General features: G+C 41.4%; 1 protein-coding gene across 1 annotated transcript in view; it reads left to right on the forward strand.

The window, feature by feature from the left end:
• SNTG1 (syntrophin gamma 1) overlaps positions 1-26,714 on the forward strand; it is a 734,999-nt gene that overhangs the window by 267,866 nt on the left and 440,419 nt on the right. Inside the window, exons 6-7 of the mRNA XM_030214286.1 lie at positions 24,684-24,727; positions 24,818-24,859. Coding sequence (XP_030070146.1) covers positions 24,684-24,727; positions 24,818-24,859 — 86 coding nt within the window. The remainder of the gene's footprint in view (positions 1-24,683; positions 24,728-24,817; positions 24,860-26,714) is intronic.

Below are 26,714 nucleotides of genomic sequence, written 5' to 3' on the forward strand. Positions count from 1 at the left end.
GTTGTAGAATTTTTTAAAGAGTTATATTTTCAGTTCTTTTCTACATAGAAGATAGTTTGTGATGCTTCTGGGTAGGTAAATCTGGCCATGTAGATAGATTTGTAGGTTATGTTTCTGCAGTTTGGTAGGTGAAGAAGTAGGTTGTTTCTGGTTTCTGGGCTTTCATTTCTTGGAGATAGTTCTACCAAGTCTGGCATGTATTCTGTGGCTATATCAAATAATATTTTGTAGATGATGGTGCTCATTTTGAAGATCAGTCTTGCCTTGATTGGCAACCAGTGTAGTGTTTCGAGTACTGGGGTAACTCTTTCATATTTCAACTTATTGAAAATCAACCTTGCCACCATGTGTTGGACAGTTTGCAACAATTTCAGTGTGTTTTCCTTGCAACCAACATTTACTACATTGCAGTAGCCCCGTTGCAAAAATATCGTCGATTGTACTATTATCCAGAATGATTGCCTAGGAAAGTAGTCCCTGATCCTTCTCAGTTTCCATAGTGTTCTGAAGCATTTTGTTGTGACTGCTGATATTTGACTATCTAGTGTTATGTGTTTGTCAAAAATGATTCCTAGTATTTTTAATTGTGCTTCAGTTTGGTATGTTTAGTTGCTGATTGTGAAGTTTTGGTGGGCTGTGGGGTTATGCGCACTTGATAGTACCAGGAATTTGGCCTTATCTCTATTTAATTTGAGTCGAAAGTCTCTGCCCAGTTTTCCACAAGGTCCAGACTTGATTTTGTCCATTATTTTTGTGATGTTGTATGTAGATGTGACATAAGTACATAAGTAATGCCACACTGGGAAAAGACCAAGGGTCCATCGAGCCCAGCATCCTGTCCATGACAGCGGCCTATCCAGGTCAAGGGCACCTGGCAAACTTCCCAAACATACAAACATTCTATACATGTTATTCCTGGAATTGTGGATTTTTCCCAAGGCCATTTAGTAGCGGTTTATGGACTTGTCCTTTAGGAAACCGTCTAACCCCTTTCTAAACTCTGTGAAGCTAACCTCCTTCACCACGTTCTCCGGCAACGAATTCCAGAGTTTAATAACACGTTTGGTGAAGAAAAATTTTCTACGATTTGTTTTAAATTTATCACACTGTAGTTTCATCGCATGCCCCCTAGTCCTACTATTTTTGGAAAGCGTGAACAGACGCTTCACATCCACCTGTTCCACTCCACTCATTATGATGCCTCTATCATGTCTCCCCTCAGCCGTCTCTTCTCCAAACTGAAAAGCCCTAGCCTCCTTAATCTTTCTTCATAGAGAAGTCGTCCCATCCTCGCTATCATTTTCGTCGCCCTTCGCTGCACCTTTTCCAATTCTACTAGATCTTTCTTGAGATGTGGCGACTAGAATTGAATACAATACTCAAGGTGCGGTCGCACCATGGAGCGATACAACGGCATTATAACATCCTCACACCTGTTTTCCATACCTTTCCTAATAATACCCAACATTCTATTCGCTTTCCTATCCGCAGCAGCACACTGAGCAGATGGTTTCAGTGTATTATTGACGACGATACCCAGATCCCTTTCTTGGTCTGTAACTCCTAACGTGGAGCCTTGCATGACGTAGCTATAATTTGGGTTCTTTTTTCCCACATGCATCACCTTGCACTTGCTCACATTAAACGTCATCTGCCATTTAGCTGCCCAGTCTCCCAGTCTTGTAAGGTCCTTCTGTAATTTTTTGCAATCCTATCACAAATTAACGACTTTGAATAACTTTGTGTCATCAGCAAATTTAATTACCTCGCTGGATACTCCCATCTCTAAATCATTTATAAATATATTAAAAAGCAGCGGTCCTAGCACAGACCCCTGGGGAACCCCACTAGCTACCCTTCTCCATTGTGAATACTGCCCATTTAATCCCACTCTCTGTTTCCTATCCTTCAGTCAGTTTTTAATCCACAATAGGACATTTCCTCCTATCCCATGACCCTCCAGTTTCCTCTGTAGCCTTTCATGAGGTACCTTGTCAAACGCCTTTTGAAAATCCAGATACACAATATCAACTGGTTCCCCTTTGTCCACATGTTTGTTTACTCCTTCAAAGAATTGAAGTAAATTGGTCAGGCAAGATTTCCCCACAGAAAAGCCGTGCTGACTTGGTGTCAGTAATCCATGTCCTTGGATGTGCTCTGTCATTTTGTTTTTAATAATAGCCTCTACCATTTTCCCCGGCACCAACGTCAGACTCACCGGTCTATAATTTCCCGGATCTCCCCTGAAACCTTTTTTTAAAAATGGGCGTTACATTAGCCACCCTCCAATCTTCCGGTACCACGCTCGATTTTAAGGATAAATTGCATATTACTAGCAGTAGCTCCGCAAGCTCATTTTTCAGTTCTATCAGTACTCTAGGATGAATACCATCTGGTCCAGGAGATTTGCTACTCTTCAGTTTGCTGAACTGCCACATTACGTCCTCCAGGTTTACCGTGAAGTCAGTAAGTTTCTCCGACTCGTCCGCTTGAAATACCATTTCCGACACCAGTATCCCACCCATATCTTCCTCGGTGAAGACCGAAGCAAAGAATTCATTCAATCTCTCCGCTACATATTTGTCTTCCTTGATCACCCCTTTTACCCCTCGGTCATCCAGCGGCCCAACTGATTCTTTTGCCGGCTTCCTGCTTTTAATATACCGAAAAAAATTATTACTATGTTTTTTTGCCTCTAATGCTATCTTTTTTTCGTAATCCCTCTTGGCCTTCTTTATCTGCGCCTTGCATTTGCTTTGACACTCCTTATGCTGCTTCTTGTTATTTTCAGACATTTCCTTCTTCCATTTTCTGAAGGCGTTTCTTTTAGCCCTAATAGCTTCCTTCACCTCACTTTTCAACCACGCCGGCTGTCTTTTGGACTTCCATCTTTCTTTTCTAATTCACAGAATATGTTTGGCCTGCGCCTCCAGGATGGTATTTTTGAACAGCGTCCATGCCTGTTGTACAGTTTTTACCTCTCAGTTGCCCCCCTGTTTTTTTTTAACCGTTCTTCTCATTTTATCATAGTCTCCTTTTTTAAAGTTAAACGCTAATGTATTTGACTTCCTGTGTATAGTTACTTCACGGTTGATATCAAAACTGATCATATTATTATCACTGTTATCTAGCGGCCCCAGTACCATAACGTCCCTCACCAGATCATGCGCTCCACTAAGGACCAAGTCTAGAATTTTTCCTTCTCTCATCGGCTCCTGCACCAGCTGCTCCATAAAGCTGTCCTTGATTTCATCGAGGAATTGTACCTCTCTAGCGTGTCCCGATGTTACATTTACCCAGTCTATATTTGGATAATTGAAGTCACCCATTATTATCACATTGCCCATTTTGTTTGCATCACTGATTTCTTTTATCATTTCTGCGTCTACCTGCTCATCCTGGCGAGGCAGACGATAGTACACTCCTGTCACCATCCTTTTCCCTTTTATACATGGAATTTCAACCCAAAATGATTCAAAGGTGTGACTTGTGCCCTGCTGAATTTGTAATCTATCCGCATCAAGGCTCTCATTAATATACAATGCTACCCCTCCACCAGTCCGGTCCACCCTATCACTACGATATACTTTGTACCCCGGTATGACAGTGTCCCACTGGTTATCCTCCTTCCACCAGGTCTCAGTAATGCCTATTATATCCAATTTTTCATTAACTGCAATATATTCCAACTCTCCCATCTTATTTCTTAGACTCCTAGCATTTGCATATAGACATTTCAGAGTATGTTTGTTGTTCCTATTGGCATGATGCTTAATTTTATTTTATTTATTTTTGTTACATTTGTACCCCGCGCTTTCCCACTCATGGCAGGCTCAATGATGCTTAATACTTGACACTATTGCTTTGCCATCTTTTGTCTCCGTATATCATCTCCATATATGAATGGGTTAAAACCCAAGATCTCCAGTTTTTTTTCCAAGTGGTGCCATCAGTACATTGAACAGTGTTGGTGATATTGGAGAGCTCTGTGGTATCCCACACTCGAAGATCCAGGAGGTTGTTAGCTGGTTGGACATGTTTACAATGTAGGATCTGGTCTTTAGAAAGCCGTTGAGCCATGTAGTCACTGTACTGCTGATTCCCATATAGTCGAACAAGGTCATCAGTGTTGTGTGATTTACTAGATCGAACGCACTGAACATGTCATTTAATAATAGTATATTGTGGCCTTGGCTTATTAGGCTTCTGAACTTCATTATCAGGGTGGTTAGGGCCATTTCAGTGCTGTGTTGTGGTCCGAAACTTGATTGGGAGTTATGCAGGACTGAGAATTTTGTGAGGTATTCCATTAACTGATGTGTTACCAGTCCTTCCATCATTTTAGTCACTAGTGGTATTGTGGCCACAGGCCTGTAATTTGTGAGACCGCTGATCTTGTTGGTTGTGTTCTTGGGAACTAGAGTGAGAATGATTTTGCCTTTATCTTTTGGAAACTGTCCGACTTTTAGCATGTATGTGATATGTTTGGTGATGCATTTGATGAACCAATCTGGTGGGTTTTTCATCAAGTAGTTGGGGCATTTGTCTAGCAGACATTTTGCATGTGTGTATTTTGTCAGTAGTGCCCTTAATGTGCTCATTTTGGGTGGTTCAAATGCAGACCAGGTTCTGTGTGCCACGGTATGTGTGTTGTTGTTGGTTTTGCAAGTCTTGTACAAAGTCAGTGATGGATGTTTGCGGTGTTGTGAGGTTAGATCTTGTTTTTGTTGTATTTTGTTCGAAGTGTTGTGCTAATGTGCTAACTCATCTGCGGTAGGTGATGTTTCGGTTGATGCCAGTATGTCTTGTGTTTTCAGTAGATTGTTGATCAGTTAAAAACATATATTCATATTAGTCTGTTCTGGGTTCATGTACGTGTTGTAGTATTCTGCTTTGGCTTTCTTTGTATTGTGTCTGTACGTTTTTTGTTTTTTTTTTATTTAAATTTTCCAATATATCACCACATAAAGTGAATATGCAATCGGCATTATTTAACATTAGGAAACAAAAATGATAAGTATATATCTTTACAGCCCATTTGTCCACAAGTTAAAGAAATTTGATTCCAAGATTAAGGAAATTAAAAAAGAAAAAAGATACAAAAATTAATAATCAATAGATGCTTCCTCTGGTTCAGACCCCAGCCTGCTAAATTAGGGAAGGTTTACTATATCCACATCAACTCTTGCATCAATAAACTCTTTCAACTGTTTTGGATCTACAAACTGAAAATGTTTACCCTCAAGCACCACATTACAAAAACAAGGAAATCGCAAAACAAAATTTGCTCCCAATGCCACCACCCTGGGGCGAAGTTCCAAAAAGGCCCTTCGTCTCATCTGTGTAGGCCGTGAGAGGTCTGGAAAGATACGGACCTTTGAGCCCAAAAACAGATTTTCTAAGTGTCTCAACGAAAGCCGTAGTATGGCATTCCTATCAGGCTCCAACGCGAAAGTGGCAAACAGAGTTAACCTCTGAGTAACTATTTCTAATGAGCTTTCTAGGAATGAGGTAAGATTCATTCCCTCCCCTATTACGGGGGGATTTCCCACCACCACTCCAGTACTCCCGATGTAATAAGCCTGTGTAATGGGAGGGAGTGAGTCCTTATCCATTCCCAGGATGTCCACCAAATATTTTTTAACCATCTCCAAAGGAGAAATTAATGGCGATTTGGGAAAATTAAGAAACCTAAGGTTAAGCCTTTTAGTCTGATTTTCAAGGTATTCAAGTCGTTTATGTAGGAAATTATTGTCTTTAACCAAAGCTGTTTCTATAGATCCCATTTCTTGAATTTTGATATCCACACGTTCCAATTTCTGGGTTTGCTGTGCAGTCACTTGTGCTTGAAGCAGGGCAGCCTCAGAAAGAACTTCAATATCAGAAGAATTCTGCTTTAAAGTAGTTTGCATAGAGGTTTGGATATTGTAAACCATATCCCATAGTGACTCCAGCGTCACAATTGCTGGTCTAATCACTCCACTAGCCACAGGAGGAGATTGAGGTAGACTATCAGCCCGAGCTAACTTGGAAACAATAGCTTGAGGCAATACCTTTGAAGCCTGTTGTAGTAATGTTTCCCGAAGTTGAGAATCTATCTCCGTTGCTGCAGTCACACCCTCAGACAGGACCAGCTGAGCCACTTCGGCGTCTTTCTCTGTTTGAACAGCCAGCAACTCTTTTCCAGGCTGGGGAGGTGCAATTCGCTCCACAGGGCTCAAGGCAGCCCCGTTTCCACTCTCAATCGACTCCGAAGGGCCGAGAGCTGCAGTGGGGGTCGAAGTTCCCTGAGGACCCGGTTGCTGCCTGGGAAATTGCAGGGTTGTTTGTTTCATCGTCGAGGAGGTCACAGGAACCGAGGGAAATTCCTTTACCTTCCCCCTCCGCTTCCCCAGGGTTAACGAGGCTACAGAGGCACCGAGAGAAACTCACAAACACAGCAGCCTCCAGGAGCAAACACAGGTGCGTCTATTCACAGCGCCATCTTGGAATCAGCTCCATGTCTGTACGTTCTTATAGTTTTCCTCCATATAGGTTTTTTTTTTTTTTTGCTTATTTTCTTTCTAGTTTTCTGTATAGTTTTTTCATTTGCAATAGTTCTTCATTGAACCAGGGTTTGGGGGAGTGTTTTATTTCTTGTTTTTGTTTTAAGTGGTGCTGTGTGTCCAGTATTTTTTTGCATGCTTCATCCCAGTTTCTCATGAAATTAATGTCATTTGATTCTAGGTTGCTATTTTCAATCATCACTGTTGTTCAGAAGGTCTGGTTCTCTATCTTCCCTCTGATCGTGTGGGCTAGCAAGTCCAGTTGATAACCTTTTGCATAGGATGAGGTGCCTTGTGCTGTTGTGAAGTTCCATTGATTTAGGAAATTCTTAAGAGTTTTGGTGTTATTGTTGTTCTGTTTGTGTAGGTGCAGATTGATATTGCCAATTAGTAGTACATTTTGTTGGTTTATGCAGGTGTTTGATACAAAGTCCATGAAGTCATCTTGGGAGTTTGTCCAGCTACCTGGGGATCAATAGAACAGTAAGATGCATTTACATGCCAAGATTTCAATCTGTAAGGATAGGTGTTCAGGCTCAACGGTGAAATAGGATTTGTATATGATTGGAACCCCCCCCCCCCTTTCTTTTTGTTTCTGTTTATATGCGTTGTTTTGTATCCAGGTGGGCATAGGTCTAGCAGTATTGGGTCATCTTCGAGTTGTAGCCAGGTTTCAGTAATGAGTAATAACTAGTTTTTCCATTTCAATCCAGTCTCTCAGTATGGCTGCCTTGTTGACTGCTGATCGTGCATTTATGTATCCTATGAGTGTCTTGGTGTATGTATCGCAACTGATTTTGTTATGCTTGATAATCTATAGTTGTGCGATCTGGCTGTTTTCAGGTTGTGATCTTGTTGTGTGTTGTTCTGATTTGTCTTTTTATTGTTGGATGTTGCTTTTGTTTTTTAGAGATCTGAGCAGCTGCTTTTCCCAGTTTCTCTTTCCTCTGATCCTGGCTCATCCCTGATGTACGGCTCTTCCCCTCGTTCAATGTGGGATACAATCTTAGGGGTGAAGGTTGAAGAACCCTGTTCCCAGTGAGATCAGAATCTGATAATTCTCCATCATTACCTTCCTGTAGAGCTCCTTCTGCTCTTCATCTAAATACTCCTACCTCTCCTGAGAGAAAGAGACAGTGATGTCCTTAAATTTCACCTGCATCTGCTAAGCAGAAAGCCCTGCAGCCATTCCCCTGCCCTTTTCCCCAGCACCAGCACCAGCCCTGGCTCCCTCTGTCCTTGCACAGCAGCTTTGGACTTTGTTGGGTCTCTGCAGGCGCTTATTTGGTGTTGCCGGATATCAGCACTGTACAGTACAGTACAACAAGCACCGCCCCTTCATAAAATGAGAAGGAAAGCGTATCTGAACAGGAATATATATCAATGTGAAATTCAGTTAAGCAATAACCTGCTTAGTAGCAAGAAACCCAGACCTGTCCATGTAAAAAAATGTCTCTAATGAAAAAGCATGAAGAGTCAGAAAATATGAAACCAAGTATGGAAAATGGGAAGTTCAAAGAAAGGAAAGGGTAAGCCATATTAAATGATCAAAATAGAAAACAGCTCACAGAATTGCTACGTGTAAAGAAAAGAGTTTTGTGAGAGACTGTGGGGCAGCGAGGTAGCATGTGAAATAAAGTGCAAGTGAAAAATAAAAACCCATAAGATCACCCAGTGCAGCAATTATTTAAATGGTCAGACAAACTGCCAAGCCAAATGTAGTGGGCCCTCAAGGCAGGGGATGTGGGTTTGATTCCCACTACAAGTCTTTCTGGTTGCAGTTTTATTTATCCATCCATTGCTGCAACAATATGCTTGGTGGCTGTGTGCAAGGACATAGTCAGACACCCAATTTTGAGTGGGCCTGAACCTAAGGTGGGTGGTCATAAAAACCCCGCCCCATCATGCAGGCAATTCGGTCTCTCCCACCCACTCGCATGCCATATAGTCTCTCAACACCCCCCCCCCCCCCCTACACACACACACACACACGTACCTTTTAAATAGCAGATCTTTGCCAGCAGCAAGCAGCGACTGATACACTGCTCATGCTGGACCCACAGTTTTCCCTTTATAGGTAGGAGTATGTCAGAGGGAAGGCTATGAGGCCATTGCAAGCAATGTGTGTCAGTCACTGCTTGCTGCCAGTGAATACCTGCTATTTAAAAAGTACATGGGAGGGAATGTTGTTGGGAGTTTTTGGCTGGGCCACACCATAGGCATGCTCCTACTGGGTGGGCCTGGGTCTGGGCCCACCCGTGGCTACACCACTGGCTGTGTGTGACATGCTAGCTCATTTTCTTTTGGTTACCAGAGTGCTGTTCATTATCTCTTCCCCCTTCCTTTCCATGTCATCTAATAGGTTTGGGTTTGGATATGTGGGTTGTAGGCACACTATAATGAGGGTAGCTGCATACTCAGGCCTTGATCCAGGACAGAGCTGTTATAGGGGTACAATGTCAATGGGACTTATGTCAGGCCCTGAGGCACTCCCTCATGCACCAGATGAGGCCTGGATCTTCTTCCCATATCTTCCTGTACCAGCATCTGAGTGCCCTGTGGATGCTGAATCATCTACAAAACATAGGTTGGTAGAGACAGGTTTCAGGTGATGGGCCTTCTTGGTGTCACATACATATTTTCTTTTGGACATGTGCAATGCTTATCACAATAGCATACGACAGATGGTTACAGTCAGATTTTTTTGAGAGGGTGGGTGGGATGCTGAGGGGTAGGCATTCAGAACACAAGCACAGGTGCTTTGTGAGCTGATGTGGCCATGGGGACAGAGGACAGCATGGTGGCCTTTCTGAGGAGCATGTGCACTGTTGCTCAGAGGTAGGGATGGGCAGTGGGGTAAAGCAGGTGTGCCTTTAGGTGACTCAGCATATTTTTAAAGCACTTAGCCTTCCAAAGTTCCATAGGTTTCTATGGAACTTTGGAAGGCTAAGTGCTTTGAAAATATGCCTGCGGTTCGAAGTTCAATGTACTTTAGTAAGCTGTTGCCAATGTTACCATCAGTATGTAGGTGTGGGGCAGGATGCTGGTGCTGGAGAGGGAGAAGGGGGTCCAGATATGTGCAGCCCCTAATTTCAGCATTGAATGGTTAGTGGAGAGGGTCCCACAAATACTTGGCATTGCATATTCTGAACATTCTGATTTCACCAATGCAGGAGGGAACATGCTGCCGTTGCCATGGATATTTTCTCAACATGGGAAACAATATCGCCATTGCACATTTTGTATAGTTTACTTCTGATTAGCAGAGATGTTTATGTCAAACATCCATGGCATTTGCAGTGCATCCTCTCTCTAAACATTTTTCATGTGTATTTTTGAATATCGAAACACGTTTATTTATTTCTTCCATTATGGACTCATGTTTTAAAATGTTTTCCTGTAAATGTTTATTTCATCATTTGAACATCATATTGATAATGCCCCTCTACATATTTTAAGAATAAGTACATTTTTAATATAATTTTTAAAATTTACTTTTGATGTCTGGCTGTCTGTTACTACTTCATGTGTGTGTTTGCTATGCTGGTTGATGGTCCATAGAATAAATGAGTTGTGAGTGCAGTAAATGGATTTTGTATGAAAGAAAGTGTGTGTGCTGGAGAGAAAGAAGATGACAGGATGCTTAGGTGAGGACCATAGAGACAATATGAATGTGGTGAAGAATATTGTAGGCAGTAAAATCAGATGAATGTCTGGGGGAAATATTGCACTGTTGGTATAAAATGTGTTTGTGCCAAGGAAAAAGGCAATCATCATTTTTACCTAGTAAAAGGCTGCATTACATGTTTTTCTGATGACATGTGAAAGAGCAAAATGGTAGGGTTTGCTGTAGGTAGGTTTTGTATTTTGCTCATGAGGGAAAAACTAAAAGTGTCAACTTTATTTCCTTTGACTCTAATGGGAGTAATGTGGCTAAGGCAGCACTTCAACTTGAAAATATTTCAGCTTCAGACAAGTGTAAACATATTCAGCTCTGAGAGTTCCAAAAGGTGAATAAAAGAAAGGACACAAACGAATATTTGTTTTGAGTCATCATGAATATTTGACTGGTACCCACATATCTCCAGAATATCCCCTTTTAAAACATTTGCTATTCAGAAACTCCTGAAGTCTAAGGAGCATTTTCTAACCACTGGACCATGGTATAGTGTTGTTCTTTTAACTCTGACTAGGTGCTAAAAAGAAAAAGTAATCATTAAGGTGCCTGTTTCAGAAGTGTGATAAATGTTTGCACTTATCATGCTGTAACTACAAAAACTGGCATCTGGTAAGTGCAAAGGCTGTGTGGTTACAGTAGTAGATGTGACCAATTCGTCCCATGCAGTTACCACACAGAAATATTTTTTAACTATGTGTTAAGGTTTTGTTTTTTTTTGCTATTGTTTTGCAGTTAGCGGAGAAGCACAAGTGACAGCATGTTCTTAATCTCATGTGCTAACTGCAGTGTGTGGGTCACACCCACTCCCTGCCCATAACCAGTTTAGGGGGTCTTTTACTAAGCTGCAGTAGTGTTTTTTAGCTCATGATAGAAATCAGCTGGCAGTAAATGCCGAGACACCCATGGAATATAATGGGTGTTTTGGTATTTACCACCATCTGATTTCTACCGCGAGTTAAAAATGCTATTGCTGTTTAGTAAAAGGCCCCCTTAGTTCTTGGTCCCTAACACAGCATGTTACCTCTTAATTTCCACATGACAAGGTCTGTTCCAATGCCCATGTCTCTGCAGTGGTATGCCTTTTTCAATTCCGCAATTAAACTTCGCCCACTACCTATGATATTTTTTAATACATTTCCCTACCACATTATACTTCTCTTCTACCTATTTCATAACACTCTTACTCCAACACTCCTTTCAAGAGTCCTTCCCCTTTAATGATGTTACTTTTCACCACTCTTTGCCTGTGATATTTTTCATTCAGGCTTCCTACTGACAATCCTGCTCCTACTCATCTGTTTTCTAACATAGGGGCCCTTTTACTAAATCACATTAAGCACTAAAGCATACTTAACTGCTTAGCAGGCGATAAGTATTTGCTAATTTGTTGCAAGTCCTGCACATTAACGGCAAAAGGGTCCTTTTACTAAGGTGCACCAACGGATTTAGCGTGCGCTAATCAGCACGCACTAAGGGGTCCTTTTACTAAAGTGTGCTGAAAAATGGCCTGTGGTAGTATAGACGCGGGTTTTGGGCATGCACAGAATTATTTTTTTAGCACAGCCATTAAAAAATGCCTTTTAAAATTTTTTGCCAAAAATGGACATGAGGCAAAATGAAAATTTCCGCGTGCCCATTTTGGGTCGGAGACCTTACCGCAAGCCATTGACCTAGTGGTAAGGTCTCACGTGGTAACTGGGTGGTAATGGTCTATGCGCATCAAATTTCATATTTTTCAGATGCGTGTAGCAGATGCATGCCGAAATTGAAATTACCGCAAGGGCCACTCAGTAACCGGGCGATAACTCCAATTTGGCATACAGTGGGGGAAATAAGTATTTGATCCCTTGCTGATTTTGTAAGTTTACCCACTGACAAAGACATGAGCAGCCCATAATTGAAGGGTAGGTTATTGGTAACAGTGAGAGATAGCACATCACAAATTAAATCCGGAAAATCACATTGTGGAAAGTATATGAATTTATTTGCATTCTGCAGAGGGAAATAAGTATTTGATCCCCCACCAACCAGTAAGAGATCTGGCCCCTACAGACCAGGTAGATGCTCCAAATCAACTCGTTACCTGCATGACAGACAGCTGTCGGCAATGGTCACCTGTATGAAAGACACCTGTCCACAGACTCAGTGAATCAGTCAGACTCTAACCTCTACAAAATGGCCAAGAGCAAGGAGCTGTCTAAGGATGTCAGGGACAAGATCATACACCTGCACAAGGCTGGAATGGGCTACAAAACCATCAGTAAGACGCTGGGCGAGAAGGAGACAACTGTTGGTGCCATAGTAAGAAAATGGAAGAAGTACAAAATGACTGTCAATCGACAAAGATCTGGGGCTCCACGCAAAATCTCACCTCGTGGGGTATCCTTGATCATGAGGAAGGTTAGAAATCAGCCTACAACTACAAGGGGGGAACTTGTCAATGATCTCAAGGCAGCTGGGACCACTGTCACCACGAAAACCATTGGTAACACATTACGACATAACGGATTGCAATCCTGCAGTGCCCGCAAGGTCCCCCTGCTCCGGAAGGCACATGTGACGGCCCGTCTGAAGTTTGCCAGTGAACACCTGGATGATGCCGAGAGTGATTGGGAGAAGGTGCTGTGGTCAGATGAGACAAAAATTGAGCTCTTTGGCATGAACTCAACTCGCCGTGTTTGGAGGAAGAGAAATGCTGCCTATGACCCAAAGAACACCGTCCCCACTGTCAAGCATGGAGGTGGAAATGCTATGTTTTGGGGGTGTTTCTCTGCTAAGGGCACAGGACTACTTCACCGCATCAATGGGAGAATGGATGGGGCCATGTACCGTACAATTCTGAGTGACAACCTCCTTCCCTCCGCCAGGGCCTTAAAAATGGGTCGTGGCTGGGTCTTCCAGCACGACAATGACCCAAAACATACAGCCAAGGCAACAAAGGAGTGGCTCAGGAAGAAGCACATTAGGGTCATGGAGTGGCCTAGCCAGTCACCAGACCTTAATCCCATTGAAAACTTATGGAGGGAGCTGAAGATGCGAGTTGCCAAGCGACAGCCCAGAACTCTTAATGATTTAGAGATGATCTGCAAAGAGGAGTGGACCAAAATTCCTCCTGACATGTGTGCAAACCTCATCATCAACTACAGAAGACGTCTGACCGCTGTGCTTGCCAACAAGGGTTTTGCCACCAAGTATTAGGTCTTGTTTGCCAGAGGGATTAAATACTTATTTCCCTCTGCAGAATGCAAATAAATTCATATACTTTCCACAATGTGATTTTCCGGATTTAATTTGTGATGTGCTATCTCTCACTGTTACCAATAACCTACCCTTCAATTATGGGCTGCTCATGTCTTTGTCAGTGGGCAAACTTACAAAATCAGCAAGGGATCAAATACTTATTTCCCCCACTGTATGTGTGGGCACATGTAGGCACCTAGGCAGTTTAGTAAAAGGACCCCCAAATCTGTTAGCGCACCTTAGTAAAAGGACCCCAAAATTAGCACACAATCTTGCAAAAATAAAAAAAAATCCTTAAATTACTGGTGCCTTAACTATGAGCCCAGTGCATAGGAATGCCCTGTGTTAAAATGTGCTAAGCCAGTTTGGGAACCACTGGTCCTGGAGGCACCACTGCCTCCATTGCATACAAATCTCTCTCTCATGAATATTCTTTGTGGATATTCTGAAAACCTGACTGGCCGGGGTGCCTCCAGGACCAGGTTTGGGAACCACTGTGGTAAGCCCATATTTTAGTAAAAGGGCACAATAACAACAATGAGGTCCTTTTACTAAGCTGCTGGAAAAAAGTGACCTTGGCGCACCCTTACGTGGTTCTTTCCTCACGTGATAAGGTTATTTTTACCATCACCGGAAAATGGCCAATTTTCCTATTTTTGGAATTAATGGCCATGCACTAATTTTGCCATTACTGTGCAACCATAACAAAGTATGAGTCTTTACTGACACCTGCTTTGCAGGCAGTAAGGAATCATGTGCTGTTTCTGCGTTAATCTGTTAGTGCATGATAATGTAGATGCCCTAACTGATTAGCGCAGGAATGTCCACTCTCTGCTCCCATAGACACCCCCTCGCAGAAAAAATAAAACATATATTTCAGTGCATGGTTTGTGCGTACAGATCCAAAACTTACTGCAGGGCACCTGAGTGCGTATTGCGGTAAGACATTCTAAATTGCAGTAAGTGTGTGCTAGTTATTACAAGGACCTCTTAGTAAATGATGGTCCATCTTTTGCTACCTTCCCACACTAAACAATTATATTCTCCCTCCTTTATTGCCCCTAAATGATATATCTCTTTACCAGTTCCCCACTGAATCTCCTCCTTAGTTCTGTTTTCCAGTAAATATTATGGCGTTGATATTTATTGTGATTTAACTGGGTAGGAGGATTCCTGCTTTGCTGACCAGATCCAGTGCTGATATTCTGCTGCACTTAACTGGAGAGTGCCACTGTCTGTCAGCACAGACTACTGTAGCACTCTCTGTTTACTGCCAGGGCAGTCGTGCGTAACAACAAAGACTGAGCTGGAAGTTATTCAGATTCCACTGATATTTGGTGCCAGCACCTGGATAACTATCCACTTGAATTGTATAGACAGAAGCCTAACTTGTCCCAATATATATAACTGGGCACTGGCACTGAGTATTGGAGGTTCTCTGACAAATTCTGGGAGCCGCTGAAAACCTGGATATTCAGTGTTGGTACCCAAATTTAAGCTGACACCGAAAATCCAGATCTAATTCAGCCCAAGGCAGACAGTATCTTAAAAAAAAAAAAACCACTGACTGTCTTGGGCAGAATATAGACCCATTTATTTTTAATCCCTCTTTCTTCTTTTTTTTTTCAACTGATTGATTACAAGTTTTATTCATAGTAACATAGTAAATGACAGCAGATAAAGACTTGTACGATCCATTCAGTCTGCCTAATAAAATGAACTCATTTTACAGGGTATGCAATACTTTGTATGCATACCCGAGTTTGATTTGTCCTTGCCATTCTCAGGGCAAAGACCGTAGAAGTCTGCCCAGCACTGTTCATGTACTAACGTTTCTGAAGCTAACGTCGAAGCCCCTTACAATTTACACTCAAGCCCATCCATACATATTCAGTCATGATCAGGGCGTAGATCATAGAAGTTTGCCCAGCACTAGTTTTGCTTCCCAATTACCGGTGTTGCTACCCAATCTCCGCTAAGATTTTGCGGATCCATTCCTTCTAAACAAGATTCCTTTGTATTTATCTCATGCACGTTTGAATTCCATTACTGTTTTCATCTCCACCACCTCCCGCAGGAGGGCATTCCATGTATGTAAGCCACATTGCTCAAGTAATTCTGTAACATAAAACTAACATGGATATGCTGAACATTTAGAAATAAATGCTTCATGAACTTTTGAAGAAGCAGCTTAACAGTGCTAGTTAAGGTGTCAAAGAGGAAGAAACTTGAATTAACCGGCTTACCAGTTAATAAGCATCTTTTTATTTATTTATTGCATTTGCACCCCACATTTTCTCACCTATTTGCAGGCTCAATGTGGCTTACAGAGTTTTGTTATGACATAGTCATGACAGGATCTTAGATACAATCAGTAATAAGCAGAAGTTGGGTGAGGACTTGGAGAAGAAGGTGTTAGATAGGTTAGTGTAAGAGGTGGATTTTGATAGCTGGGTGGGTTAGTGTGGTAGTCTTGTGTAATTAACGGTTCTCTTTGTAGGCTTTGTTGAAGAGATGTGTCTTCAGAGATTTGCGAAAATTAATTGGTTCGTCAATGGTTTTCAGGGCTGTGGGTAGTGCGTTCTAAACAGTGACATGTCCATGTTGGTGCTGTTAATTCGAAACATAGTACCTTCGATTATTAAGCCATAGCAGAGATCCAGATATCTCCTTTCTCACAGCCTGTAAACTGACTGCAGATCTTGTCAGCATCCTGCAACAATGAATTCTTTGATGTGGAACCATGTTTCATAGGAAATAGCCTTCTCCAATCCAGCATTCATAAAGGTTACCATCCACATTGATGAATACTATGAAATGGAAGTTCTCACCATCTTCTACTTGACACTGCCCTTCCTGGGCTACTGCATCATGGACTGCCTGAATAGCCTCATTATTTTCAAGATGGGAAGACCTTCCTTCGGAAGAAAGGTTGCTTGTATCTGCCAAGGATAGAGCTGTCAACAAGCTCCAGTTTGTTATTGGCTACTACATGTGTAATAACAACAGTCCCACAGGAGTTGCCAATGGTCTACTTCATGAAGTAAATTTTAGGACTTCTTTCTCACCCATGTTTAATTCCCCTTTCCAATTTCAAACATATGGGGCATATATTAAATTTGTGTTTCTCAAGTTGCAACTAGACCTCCCATAATTAGTCTGGTTTTCAGGATATCCATAATGACTATGTATGAGGTATATTTGCATTTGCAAGAACTGCTTCCATTCTATGCAAACTCATTGTAGAAATCTTGAAAATCAGAATAGCTTTGGGAGTTAATTGACTTTTTGATACTTTAGAGCACAGCTTCCCAAACTGTGGGTCAGGACCCCAAATGGGGTTATGACCTGGATGAGCTTTCTATAACTGAATCATTATTTTTGCATTTCTGAGGTGGGGGGGAGGGGGTCACCTTAGAAGTCAGCACTAAAGAAAAAGATCTAGGTGTTATTGTAGACATACACTGAAATCTTCTGCCCAGTGTGTGGCGGCTGCCAAAACAACCAACAACATGCTAGAAATTATTAGGAAAGGATGCAAAATAAGACTATTATAATGCCTCTGTATTGATCCATGGTACGACCTCAGCTTGAACATTGTGTTCAATTCTGATTTCTGTACCTCAAAAAAGATATAGTAAAATTAGAAAAGGTTCAAGAAGAGCGACCAAAACGATAAAGGGGATGGAGTTCCTCCCATATGAGGAAAGGCTAAAATAGTTAGGGCTCTTCAGCTTCAAAAGAGACAACCGAAGGGTGAGGGGGGTATGATTGAGGTCTATAAAATCCTGAATGGTTTAGAATGGGTAAAAGTGAATCAATTTTTCACTCTTTCAAAAAGTATAAAGTCTAGGGGACATTTCATGAAATTACATGGAAATACTTTTAAAACAAATAGGAGGAAATATTTTTTCACACAAAGAATAGTTAAGCTTTGGAACTCACTGCCGGAGGATGTGGTAACGGCACGTAATGTATCTGGGTTTTAAAAAGGTTTGGACAAATTCCTGGAGGAAAAGTCCATAGACCACTATTGAGATAGACATAGGGGAAACCACTGGTTGTCCTGGGTTTGGTAGCATGGGATGTTGCTGCTATTTGAGTTTCTGCCAAGGTGCTTGTCACCTGGACTGACCAATGCTGGAAGCAGGATACTGGGCTAGATAGACCATTGGTCTGACACAGTATGAGTGCTTTAGAGTCCAAAATTAAACTAATTTGCTTAAATTTCATTAATTGCTTAAATTTCATTAAACTGGTTGTGTTCTTAGGTGTGAATGTCACAGTAGCACACACTTCAGTGTGACACTAAAATGGTGTCAGTTTATGTGAATTGTATTACATCTTGGTTTAAGAAAGCAGTCATCCTGCATATAATATTCATCTGTAAGATTCCTTAATAAATCCAAGCCGACACAACATCAGTGGAGCATCCTGAACTCTTCATGCCTCTGGGAAACTGCAAACAAAACATGTCAGAGCCCCAGGATATTGAATGAGCATTTTTGTTTATCCCTGGAGGTACAACTAAGTTATTTGTTCCTATGTTTTAGAAACAAACTTGTTTATAAATTATTCATTTTACAGATAAAAGTAGCCACACGTGTATAAATAATAACCTAATAACCCACACACTTGGGAAAAAAAGCCAAAACAAAATCATCAGTCTCACTGTATCAGAATTTAACTAGATACATTTTTATTTATTAATCTTTAATTAACTCTGCCAATCCTATATTCAAAACTCAGTGTGCATGCAATACTGACGTTATATTGAAAAATCTCTACTAGGTGATTTCATAGATAAAAAAGGTAGAGTGTAAGGAGCAATCATACAAACAGTTAAAATTCTTGGGGGGGGGGGGGCTTTTACAAATGATTAGCATGTGTTATCTGCAGCAAGGCCCATAGGAATAAAATGGGCCCCGTGACAAATAATACAGGCTAATAGTTAGTAAAAGACCCCCTTTATTGTTCAAATATTTGAACATTTTATTAAGTTAATAAATCAAAATAAAATAAACCAGGAATAATTTGTAAAGCCTATGATTAATTTTTATCTCTGGCCTTTGCACCTAGGGCCTCTTTTACCAAGCTGCGACAAAATGAAGCCAGCGCTGGCATCGGCATGTGTTTTACATGTGCACTGAGGCCCACTTTTACCGCAGCTGGTAAAAGGGAAGGTCTCGCTTTCCTGCAGGAAATGGCCAGATGACAAGTAAAGCACTTGCCACATGACCATTTTGGAGGGGAACCCTTACTGCCTCCCAACCTAACCCGATGATAATTGGGCAGCGCACGACACTGCCCGATTACCACCGTTGAGGTAGGGGTGGGAAGAATCGCTAGACTGCTGCAGTAGCCTGGCAATATTTCCGTTATAGCGAGTGGTAAGCCCGCGTTCGGCTTACCACCGCTTAGTAAAAGGAGCCCCAAGAGAACAATTCTATAACCAAGACAGTGCCTGATAGGAGCCTATTCTACCCAAGAATGTAGACATCTACTTTCTTTTATAGAATACTAGTGCAACAGCAAAAATTTATATCTATACCACCGGATTCTATATATCACACCTAGTGTTCCACGCTGAAATCCAAGGGTATTCTATAACAACGCACGTAATTTAATTGGCTCTACAATTAATCAGCATTGATAACAGCACTTAATACTGAGCACTAATTGGAAATAATTAGAATTTACGCACACAACTTGCTAAACGTGTTCTGTAATGAACTGCACCTATATTCTAATGTGCACAGTTCAAAAGGGGTTTGGTTTGGGGCATGGAAATGGGCATTCCAAAATGTACCCCCATAGTTATAGAATATGGCCTAATGCGTGCAAATCTACATACAGGGATTTATGCCATATTTTTGTTGGTGTAAATGGAGATGCGTAGTTTTAGGTTCTGGGATATCAACTAAGCATATTGTATATACTACGCCTAAATCTAGGTGCGCTTATAGAATACGCTTAGGCGGAAATGTTTACTGTGTGGATTTTTTAGGCTCCTTATATATAATCTGGCCCATAGTTTAGAAGTGAGTACTCACACCAGCCATGAAGCTGGTGTGAGTGTGCTCATGTGCCAGAAATTTACATGTAACTTATCCTGTAAGTTACTCACATAACTGTGAGTCCTGCCCACATTCCATCCAGACTCCGCCCATGTGTAAGCCTACTTGTAAAATACATGTTTCATACGATTTGTGCATATTTACAGAGTGCTTATGTGGAATTTTGTCAATGCACACATAATCAGCATGTAATTGTTTATGGGTACTTTATAGAACTGCCCTGGACATGGGGATGATCATTCTGTATTTTAATATGATCAAGGATTGGGGGGGTGTAGTTATGTATTTTATGGTAAATTCTTCCCTTGCTATTAATGCATTATGGCAATGCATATAAACATCAGTGCCACCCTTCCTCTACTGCATTTTCCCACCTTTCTCATTGCATGAGTTACTGCACATTTAGAATTTTTAAATGTGTGTTAAATACCTAACTTAGGGATCCTTTTACTAAGATGCGCTAATGGGTTTAGCACACACTAAATTGTTAGCATGCACTTAATCTGTTAGCGCACCTTAGTAAAAGAAGTTAGAAATTAGGGCACGCTAAATATAATCTGGGCTTTTAAAGATTTAGCATGCACTAATTCTTCCCCCTGTTTACAAAGCTGCACTAGCGGATGCACACAACGCTGCTGGTGCACTAATGCCAACACAGCCCATTCACTTTGAATGAGCTGTGTTTTATTTATTTATTTGTTGTATTTGTATCCCACATTTTCCCACCTATTTGCAGGCTCAATGTGGCTTACATTATTCCGTAATGGCGATCGCCATTTCCGGAATGTGGATGCTGACCTTTTTGTGTTCCTGGTTGGTAAGTCTATGAGGTCTGACATGTAGACCAGGGCCTCACCGTGAATGATTTTATGAACCAGAGTGCAAATTTTGAATGCAATACGTTCTTTAAGTGGGAGCCAGTGTAGTTTTTCTCTTAGGGGTCTGGCACTTTCATATTTTGTTTTTCCAAATATGAGTCTGGCTGCTGTGTTTTGGGCAGTTTGGAGTTTCTTAATGATCTGTTCTTTGCATCCGGCATAGATTGCATTGCAGTAATCTAAGTGGCTTAGCACCATTGATTGTATCAGGCTGCAGAATATTTCCCTTGGGAAGAAAGGTTTTACTCTTTTGAGTTTCCACGTTGAATGGAACGTTTTCTTTGTTGTATTTTCCGCATGGCTTTCTAGTGTGAAGTTTCAGTCAATTGTGACTCCGAGAATTTTCAAGCTATCTGAAACAGGAAGGGTGTAGTTTGGGGTGTTTATAGTGGTGGATTTGTTCATGTTATATTGTGATGAGAGGATGAGACATTGAGGGGCATAATTGAATGGCACCAGCCAAATAGATGGCCGGCCATCTTTGGGGCTGGCTCCGCAAAGGGGCGGAGCCAACTGTATTTTCGAAATATGGTTGGGGCCGGCTAAATCTCAACATTTAGGTCAAATGTTGAGATTGCTGGGTTTAGAGATGGCCGACCGGTTTTCAGCCATAATGGAAACCGGGCCCGGCCATCTCAAACCCGGCGAAATGCAAGGCATTTGGTCGTGGGAGGAGCCAGCATTTGTAGTGCACTGGCCCCCCTGACATGCCAGGACACCAACCGGGCAACTTAGGGAGCACTTCTAGAAATTAAAAAAATATATAAAAATAGCTCCCAAAACCCACTCCCCACAACTCTACACCATTACCATAGCCCTAAGGGGTGAAGGGGGGCACCTACATGTGGGTACAGTGGGTTTTGGTGTTTTTTGGAGAGCTCAACATTAACCACCACAAGTGTAACAGGTAGGGGGGTGGGCCTAGGTCCACCTGCCTGAAGTGCAATGCACCCACTAAATACTGCTCCAGGGACCTGCATACTGCTGTCAGGGAGCTGGGTATGACATTTCATGCTGGCATAGAGGCTGACAAAAAAAATGTTTTATTTTAATTTTTTTTGTGTGGGAGGGGGTTGGTGACCACTGGGGGAGTAAGGGGAGGTGATCCCCAATTCCCTCCGGTGGTCATTTGGTCAATTGGGGCACTTTTTTGAGGCTTAGTTCTAAAAATATATGGACCAAGTGCAGCCGGCGAAATGCTCGTCTGAGCCGGACATCTTTTTCCATTATGGGGTGAAGCCGGCCATCTCGTAACCACGCCCTACCCTGCCCCCACCCCACCCCCATCCCGCCTTCTGTACCCTGCCTTGAAGGTTGGCTGGCTCCACGACGAAAAGCAGTTGGCGCCGGCCAAAATCGGCTTTCGATTATACTGATTTGGCCAGGATCAGGAGATCACAGGCCTTCTCCCGATTTGTGTCGGAATATGGCCGGCGATCTCCTTCGAAAATGAGGTAGATTGTGTTTTTTTCTGCGTTGAGTTTTAATTGAAATGCACGGCTTTAATTTAATTGAATTGAAATGCACAGCTTTGCCATGCAGCTTTGTAAACGGGGGGGGGGGGGGGGGGGGGGGGGGGGGTGTCTGTTAGCACATGCTAAACTTTAGTAAAATGACCCCTTGGGGGCACTTTTGCTAAGCTGCGATAAAAAATGGCAGCTGTAAAAATGGTCATTTGATATTTTTTATATTATGGCCCTGCACTAATGCTACTAATAGCATATGACCATTTATCATATGAGTACTCACTTCCACCCATTTTGTAGGCGGTAAGGGCTAATGTAATATCACTAACTGATTAAACTAGAAATGCCCACTCTCCGCCCACTGGCATGACCCCTCAAAAAAGTTTTAGTTTGCACACATCCCACTGTATACAATTTTAAGCTGTGCTGGGATTTGTCTTTCAACTTGGGGGAAAAAAAAAGGTTAATAGAACTGGTCCCCAACAAGAAATGAAATTCAGTAATAGCACCATCCAAAATAACATGCCAACACTGTTGTTCTCATTTTCTCATATCCCCTGGGGCTGATATTGAGACCACGGGAGTTAGACCAGCTGAACCCAGATATTCAATTCCGGGCCATTTTCAGTGACCGGCATTGAATATCCATTTTATTTTTGGCCAGTTTAAAGAAAACCGGGTGAGTCAATATTCAGAATGAGGGGTCCTTTTACGAAGTAGCTAGAGCTGGTGTAGATGCATTTATTGGACGTGCGCAGGCACATTTTTCAGCGCACCTGCAAAAAAGGCCTTTTTTGGCCAAAAATGGACATGTAACAAAATGAAAATTGTCGTGCGTCCATTTTGTGTTAACTGGCAGTAATGGTCTACATGCTTACAATACCAATTACCACCCGGTTAGTGCCATGCGCCGGATCTAAAATATGCTTTCCAGCGCGCTTAGTGTACACGCATAAAAATTGCTGCCCGGGCCATGCGGTAGTTCAAAATTGAAGCGCATAGGACACACGTAGGCGCCTATGTGTGGCTTAGTAAAAGGGCCCTTTAGCTAGTTATCTTTAAACTGGCCAAAGATATCCCACCTTTTTTACACAGCCAAATAGCCACTAACCTAACCAGGAATATTCAGCAGGGGATAGCCGGTAATTCCCCCACTGAAAATCGGCGGATAGCCAACTAAGCGCTATTTAACTGGTCAGCAGCCATTCTGGCTGGTTAAATAATGCTAAATATCAGGTGACCTGTCTTTTCCCTTCTTAGAATGTTTTATTTTCTAATTTTCTTTTTTTTTTTGTTTCTGCTACTTCTGTCTTTCCTCTTTCTGTCCTTTCTTTGTCCCTTTTACCTATGCTCCATTTATCTATTTTCTGTTCATCTTTATTCCACAGGAGCTTTTTTTTTTTTTTAAATGATCTTATCAGAAGTAGAAATATTAATGGCATTTTGTAGAAGAAAAAAAATGGCATAGTAACAGTTTAACTCAGCATTTTATTTTGGGTTAGTATACATTTGAAGAATATAGCAAAATGAAATATCCCCTCTCCCCCCGTTTACTAAGCTGCGCTAGTGGCTGCCATTCACTAATGCTGACACAGTCCATTCACTTTAAATGGGCAGGGTTGGCATTGCCACGCGGCAGCCGCTAGCACAGCTTAGTAAACGGGGGGGGGGGGGGTACGTTTGTCTATAGATGCTATGAGGTAAGGAGTTTCACTATCAGGCTAATTTTGAAAAGAGAAGGACATCCATCTTTTGACATCAATCGGAAGACAGACGTCCTTCTCACAAAGACGTCCAAATCGGTATAATCAAAAACGATTTTGGAAGTCTCCAACTGCAGTCCGTCGCAAGGATGTCCAAATTTCAAGGGAGCATGTCGGAGGCATAGCGAAGGCGGGACTTGGGCATGCCTAACAATTGGACGTCTTTAACCCATAATCGAAAAAAGCAAGGACGTCTCTGACGAACACTTGGACGTTTTCACCCGGACGTGTGGCTTATGGTAACGGAGTGCCTCAGGGAGCCAGTACTTTCTAAGATGGCAAGATGAGGAACTATGGAGATTTAGGGAAAGTTGTTTTGTGTAAGCAAAGGGGACTTGCAAGAGAGGGTGACACGGAAGGCTGGATGAGTAGTAGAGGCTAGGAATAAGGTTTTGAGTGAGCCATGAGAGGGCTGAGAGTAAGAAATGAGGGGCTGAGGTTGCGGAGGACAGTGAGTAAACAATGGGACTGGGGAAGAGGGTGAGAAAGACCAAGACCTTTTTTTCCTACTTGTTCTTGCGGGAAGAAAATTGAAAACTGCTGATATAAACACAGTATTTTGTGAGGCATAGATAATATAATTATTTTAAATTTTGTCTTGAACTAATACTCTAGTTTAATCTTGGAGGTATATATATTGATTGGCAATTCAAAGCATTCTCTTTCCCTCTCATATACACACACACATATACAATATATTCTAGCACAGCAAGCAGGAGTATGATGCTAACTGTTTATTAATGAGCTTCCATTGTTGCTAGTTTCTTATCAAGAAGCCTTTGCCATGCTTCATTTGCTCAAGACACTGTTTTAATCAAATCATTTAACAAGGCGCTCCTGGGAGCCCTCAAGCAGGACTACTGTGAAGATGTGGTATGCCCACATAGTTGTTCCAGACCACTGTACCATTGATTTCCATGTGTCTAAGTTAAAAATAATTATGTGCATGAAATAATTTACACATATTTCAAGTACTGTGTAATAATCATAATTTTAATGTGTTCTAAATTAATACTATAATCTATATTGTTACAGCTGAACTTTCAGGCTTGCTATTCATTGGGGATGCAATTCTTCAGGTACTGTATGTGACCCAATAACTTTCTTTCCATTCCTCTGTACTTAGCTATATTTGTAATTCTCAGCACAACCTCTTTTTTTCATTGTAGATCAATGGAATTAATGTGAGGAAATGCAGGCATGAAGAAGTGGTAAGCTCATAACAGTTCTCCTAGTTCATGAAAGTGCCATGTAAATTAATCTGCTCAACATTGCACTACAAAGGTTTTGATAATTCAAACTTTTTAAATTTTTAGTTGTTGATGATTATTTGTATGTATTTATTTTACATCATACCTTTCCTGCAATAGCACTGCTAAGCACATCCTAATTGGTTCAACTAATGGTAGAAACAAGTTACCTATTCTTATTATGGCTTGTCTATAGAATCGGTATATAGTAATTAAACCACTCAGTTACTGATGTATCAAGGGCTTTCCCCATTTTAGGGGTAATTTTATAAAAGATTTTTGCACATATATTAATGTTTTTATTTATTTAAAAGTTTCTACTTAAGTACATAAGTATTGTTATACTGGGACAGACCAAAGGTCCATCAAGCCCAGCATCCTGTTTCCAACAGTGGCCAATCCAGGTCACAAATACCTGGCAAGATCCCAAAAAAGTACAAAACATTTTATACTGTTTATCCCAGAAATAGTGGATTTTCCCCAAGTCCAATTTAATAATGGTCTATGGACTTTTCCTTTAGGAAGACGTCCAAACATTTTTAAAACTCTGCTAAGCTAACTGCCTTTACCACATTTTCTGGCAACAAATTCCAGAGTTTAATTACACGTTGAGTGAAGAAACATTTTCTCTGATTCGTTTGAAATTTACTATGTTGTAGCTTCATCGCATGCCCCCTAGTCCTAGATGCTTCACGTCTACCCGTTCAACCCCACTCATTATTTTATAGACCTCTATCATATCTCCCCTCAGTCGCCCTTTCTCCAAGCTGAAGAGCCCTAGCCACTTTAGCCTTTCCTCATAGGGAAGTCGTCCCATCCCTTTTATCATTTATGTCGCCCTTCTCTGCACCTTTTCTAATTCCACTATATCTTTTTTGAGATGTGGCGACAAGAATTGAACACACTATTTGAGGTACAGTCGCACCATGGAGCGATTCAAAGGTGATACAAAGGCATTATCACACTATCCCAAGTACTAGGCAGTATATAACTTAAGATACATAATAAAATCACAATAAAACCAATTAAACAAAGTAAAAAATAAGATTAATGCCAGTATTCACTCAAAATTTTTTTGAACAGTCCCACGCACATTTACAATTTAATGATCTGGAACATTATACAACAAAGTATATTGTGGAGGATCTTCAGACCTAATGCATCTCAGCTACTAGATCATATGATTTTTATGTAATTAGATGCAAATCCTCATTGATCCTTTTAAAGTTCTTCCATCATTTAGATAAACATATTTTCTTCAATATTTTTCATTTTTTTACTTTTGTTTTGATCTTATTTTACTCTTGTTTTAAACATCTATTTCTTCACATCATTCCAATCATTTACTTCTTCATTCTATCTTATATTCATTTGTTACAATTTCCAACATGTCTCTTTTATTACTTAACTGGCAGCTGGTCATAGAACGTGTGGTTCCCCCACTGAGAACCTCAGCCAACTTGGCCAGGTTTCGAAACTTCTTCAAGGCAGAGGCTCACTTTTTTTTCTCCAGTTCCCTTTCTTGTGTGAAAGGCGTCTGTAAACAAAAAAAAAAGCTTTAAGAAGCTTGTGGAATTGTACCTAACTCTGCACACCACGTAATTCCCAGGGAAGAGAATTCCAAAGATGCACACCTTCTCCATAAAACATTGCTGATTGATATTCATGTAGCCAGGCAGGTTGGAAGGAAGGGACATCCAATTGCAGCTTATCTGCAGACTGCAATGTCTTGGGGAACAATAACCCCCTGATTCTATAAAAGTCACCAAAAAAATTGTGTGTGGAATTTAATAGAATAACGAGCCAATTAGTGCCA

Source organism: Microcaecilia unicolor, chromosome 1 (assembly GCF_901765095.1).
Source record: "Microcaecilia unicolor chromosome 1, aMicUni1.1, whole genome shotgun sequence".
NCBI classification, from domain to species: domain Eukaryota; kingdom Metazoa; phylum Chordata; class Amphibia; order Gymnophiona; family Siphonopidae; genus Microcaecilia; species Microcaecilia unicolor.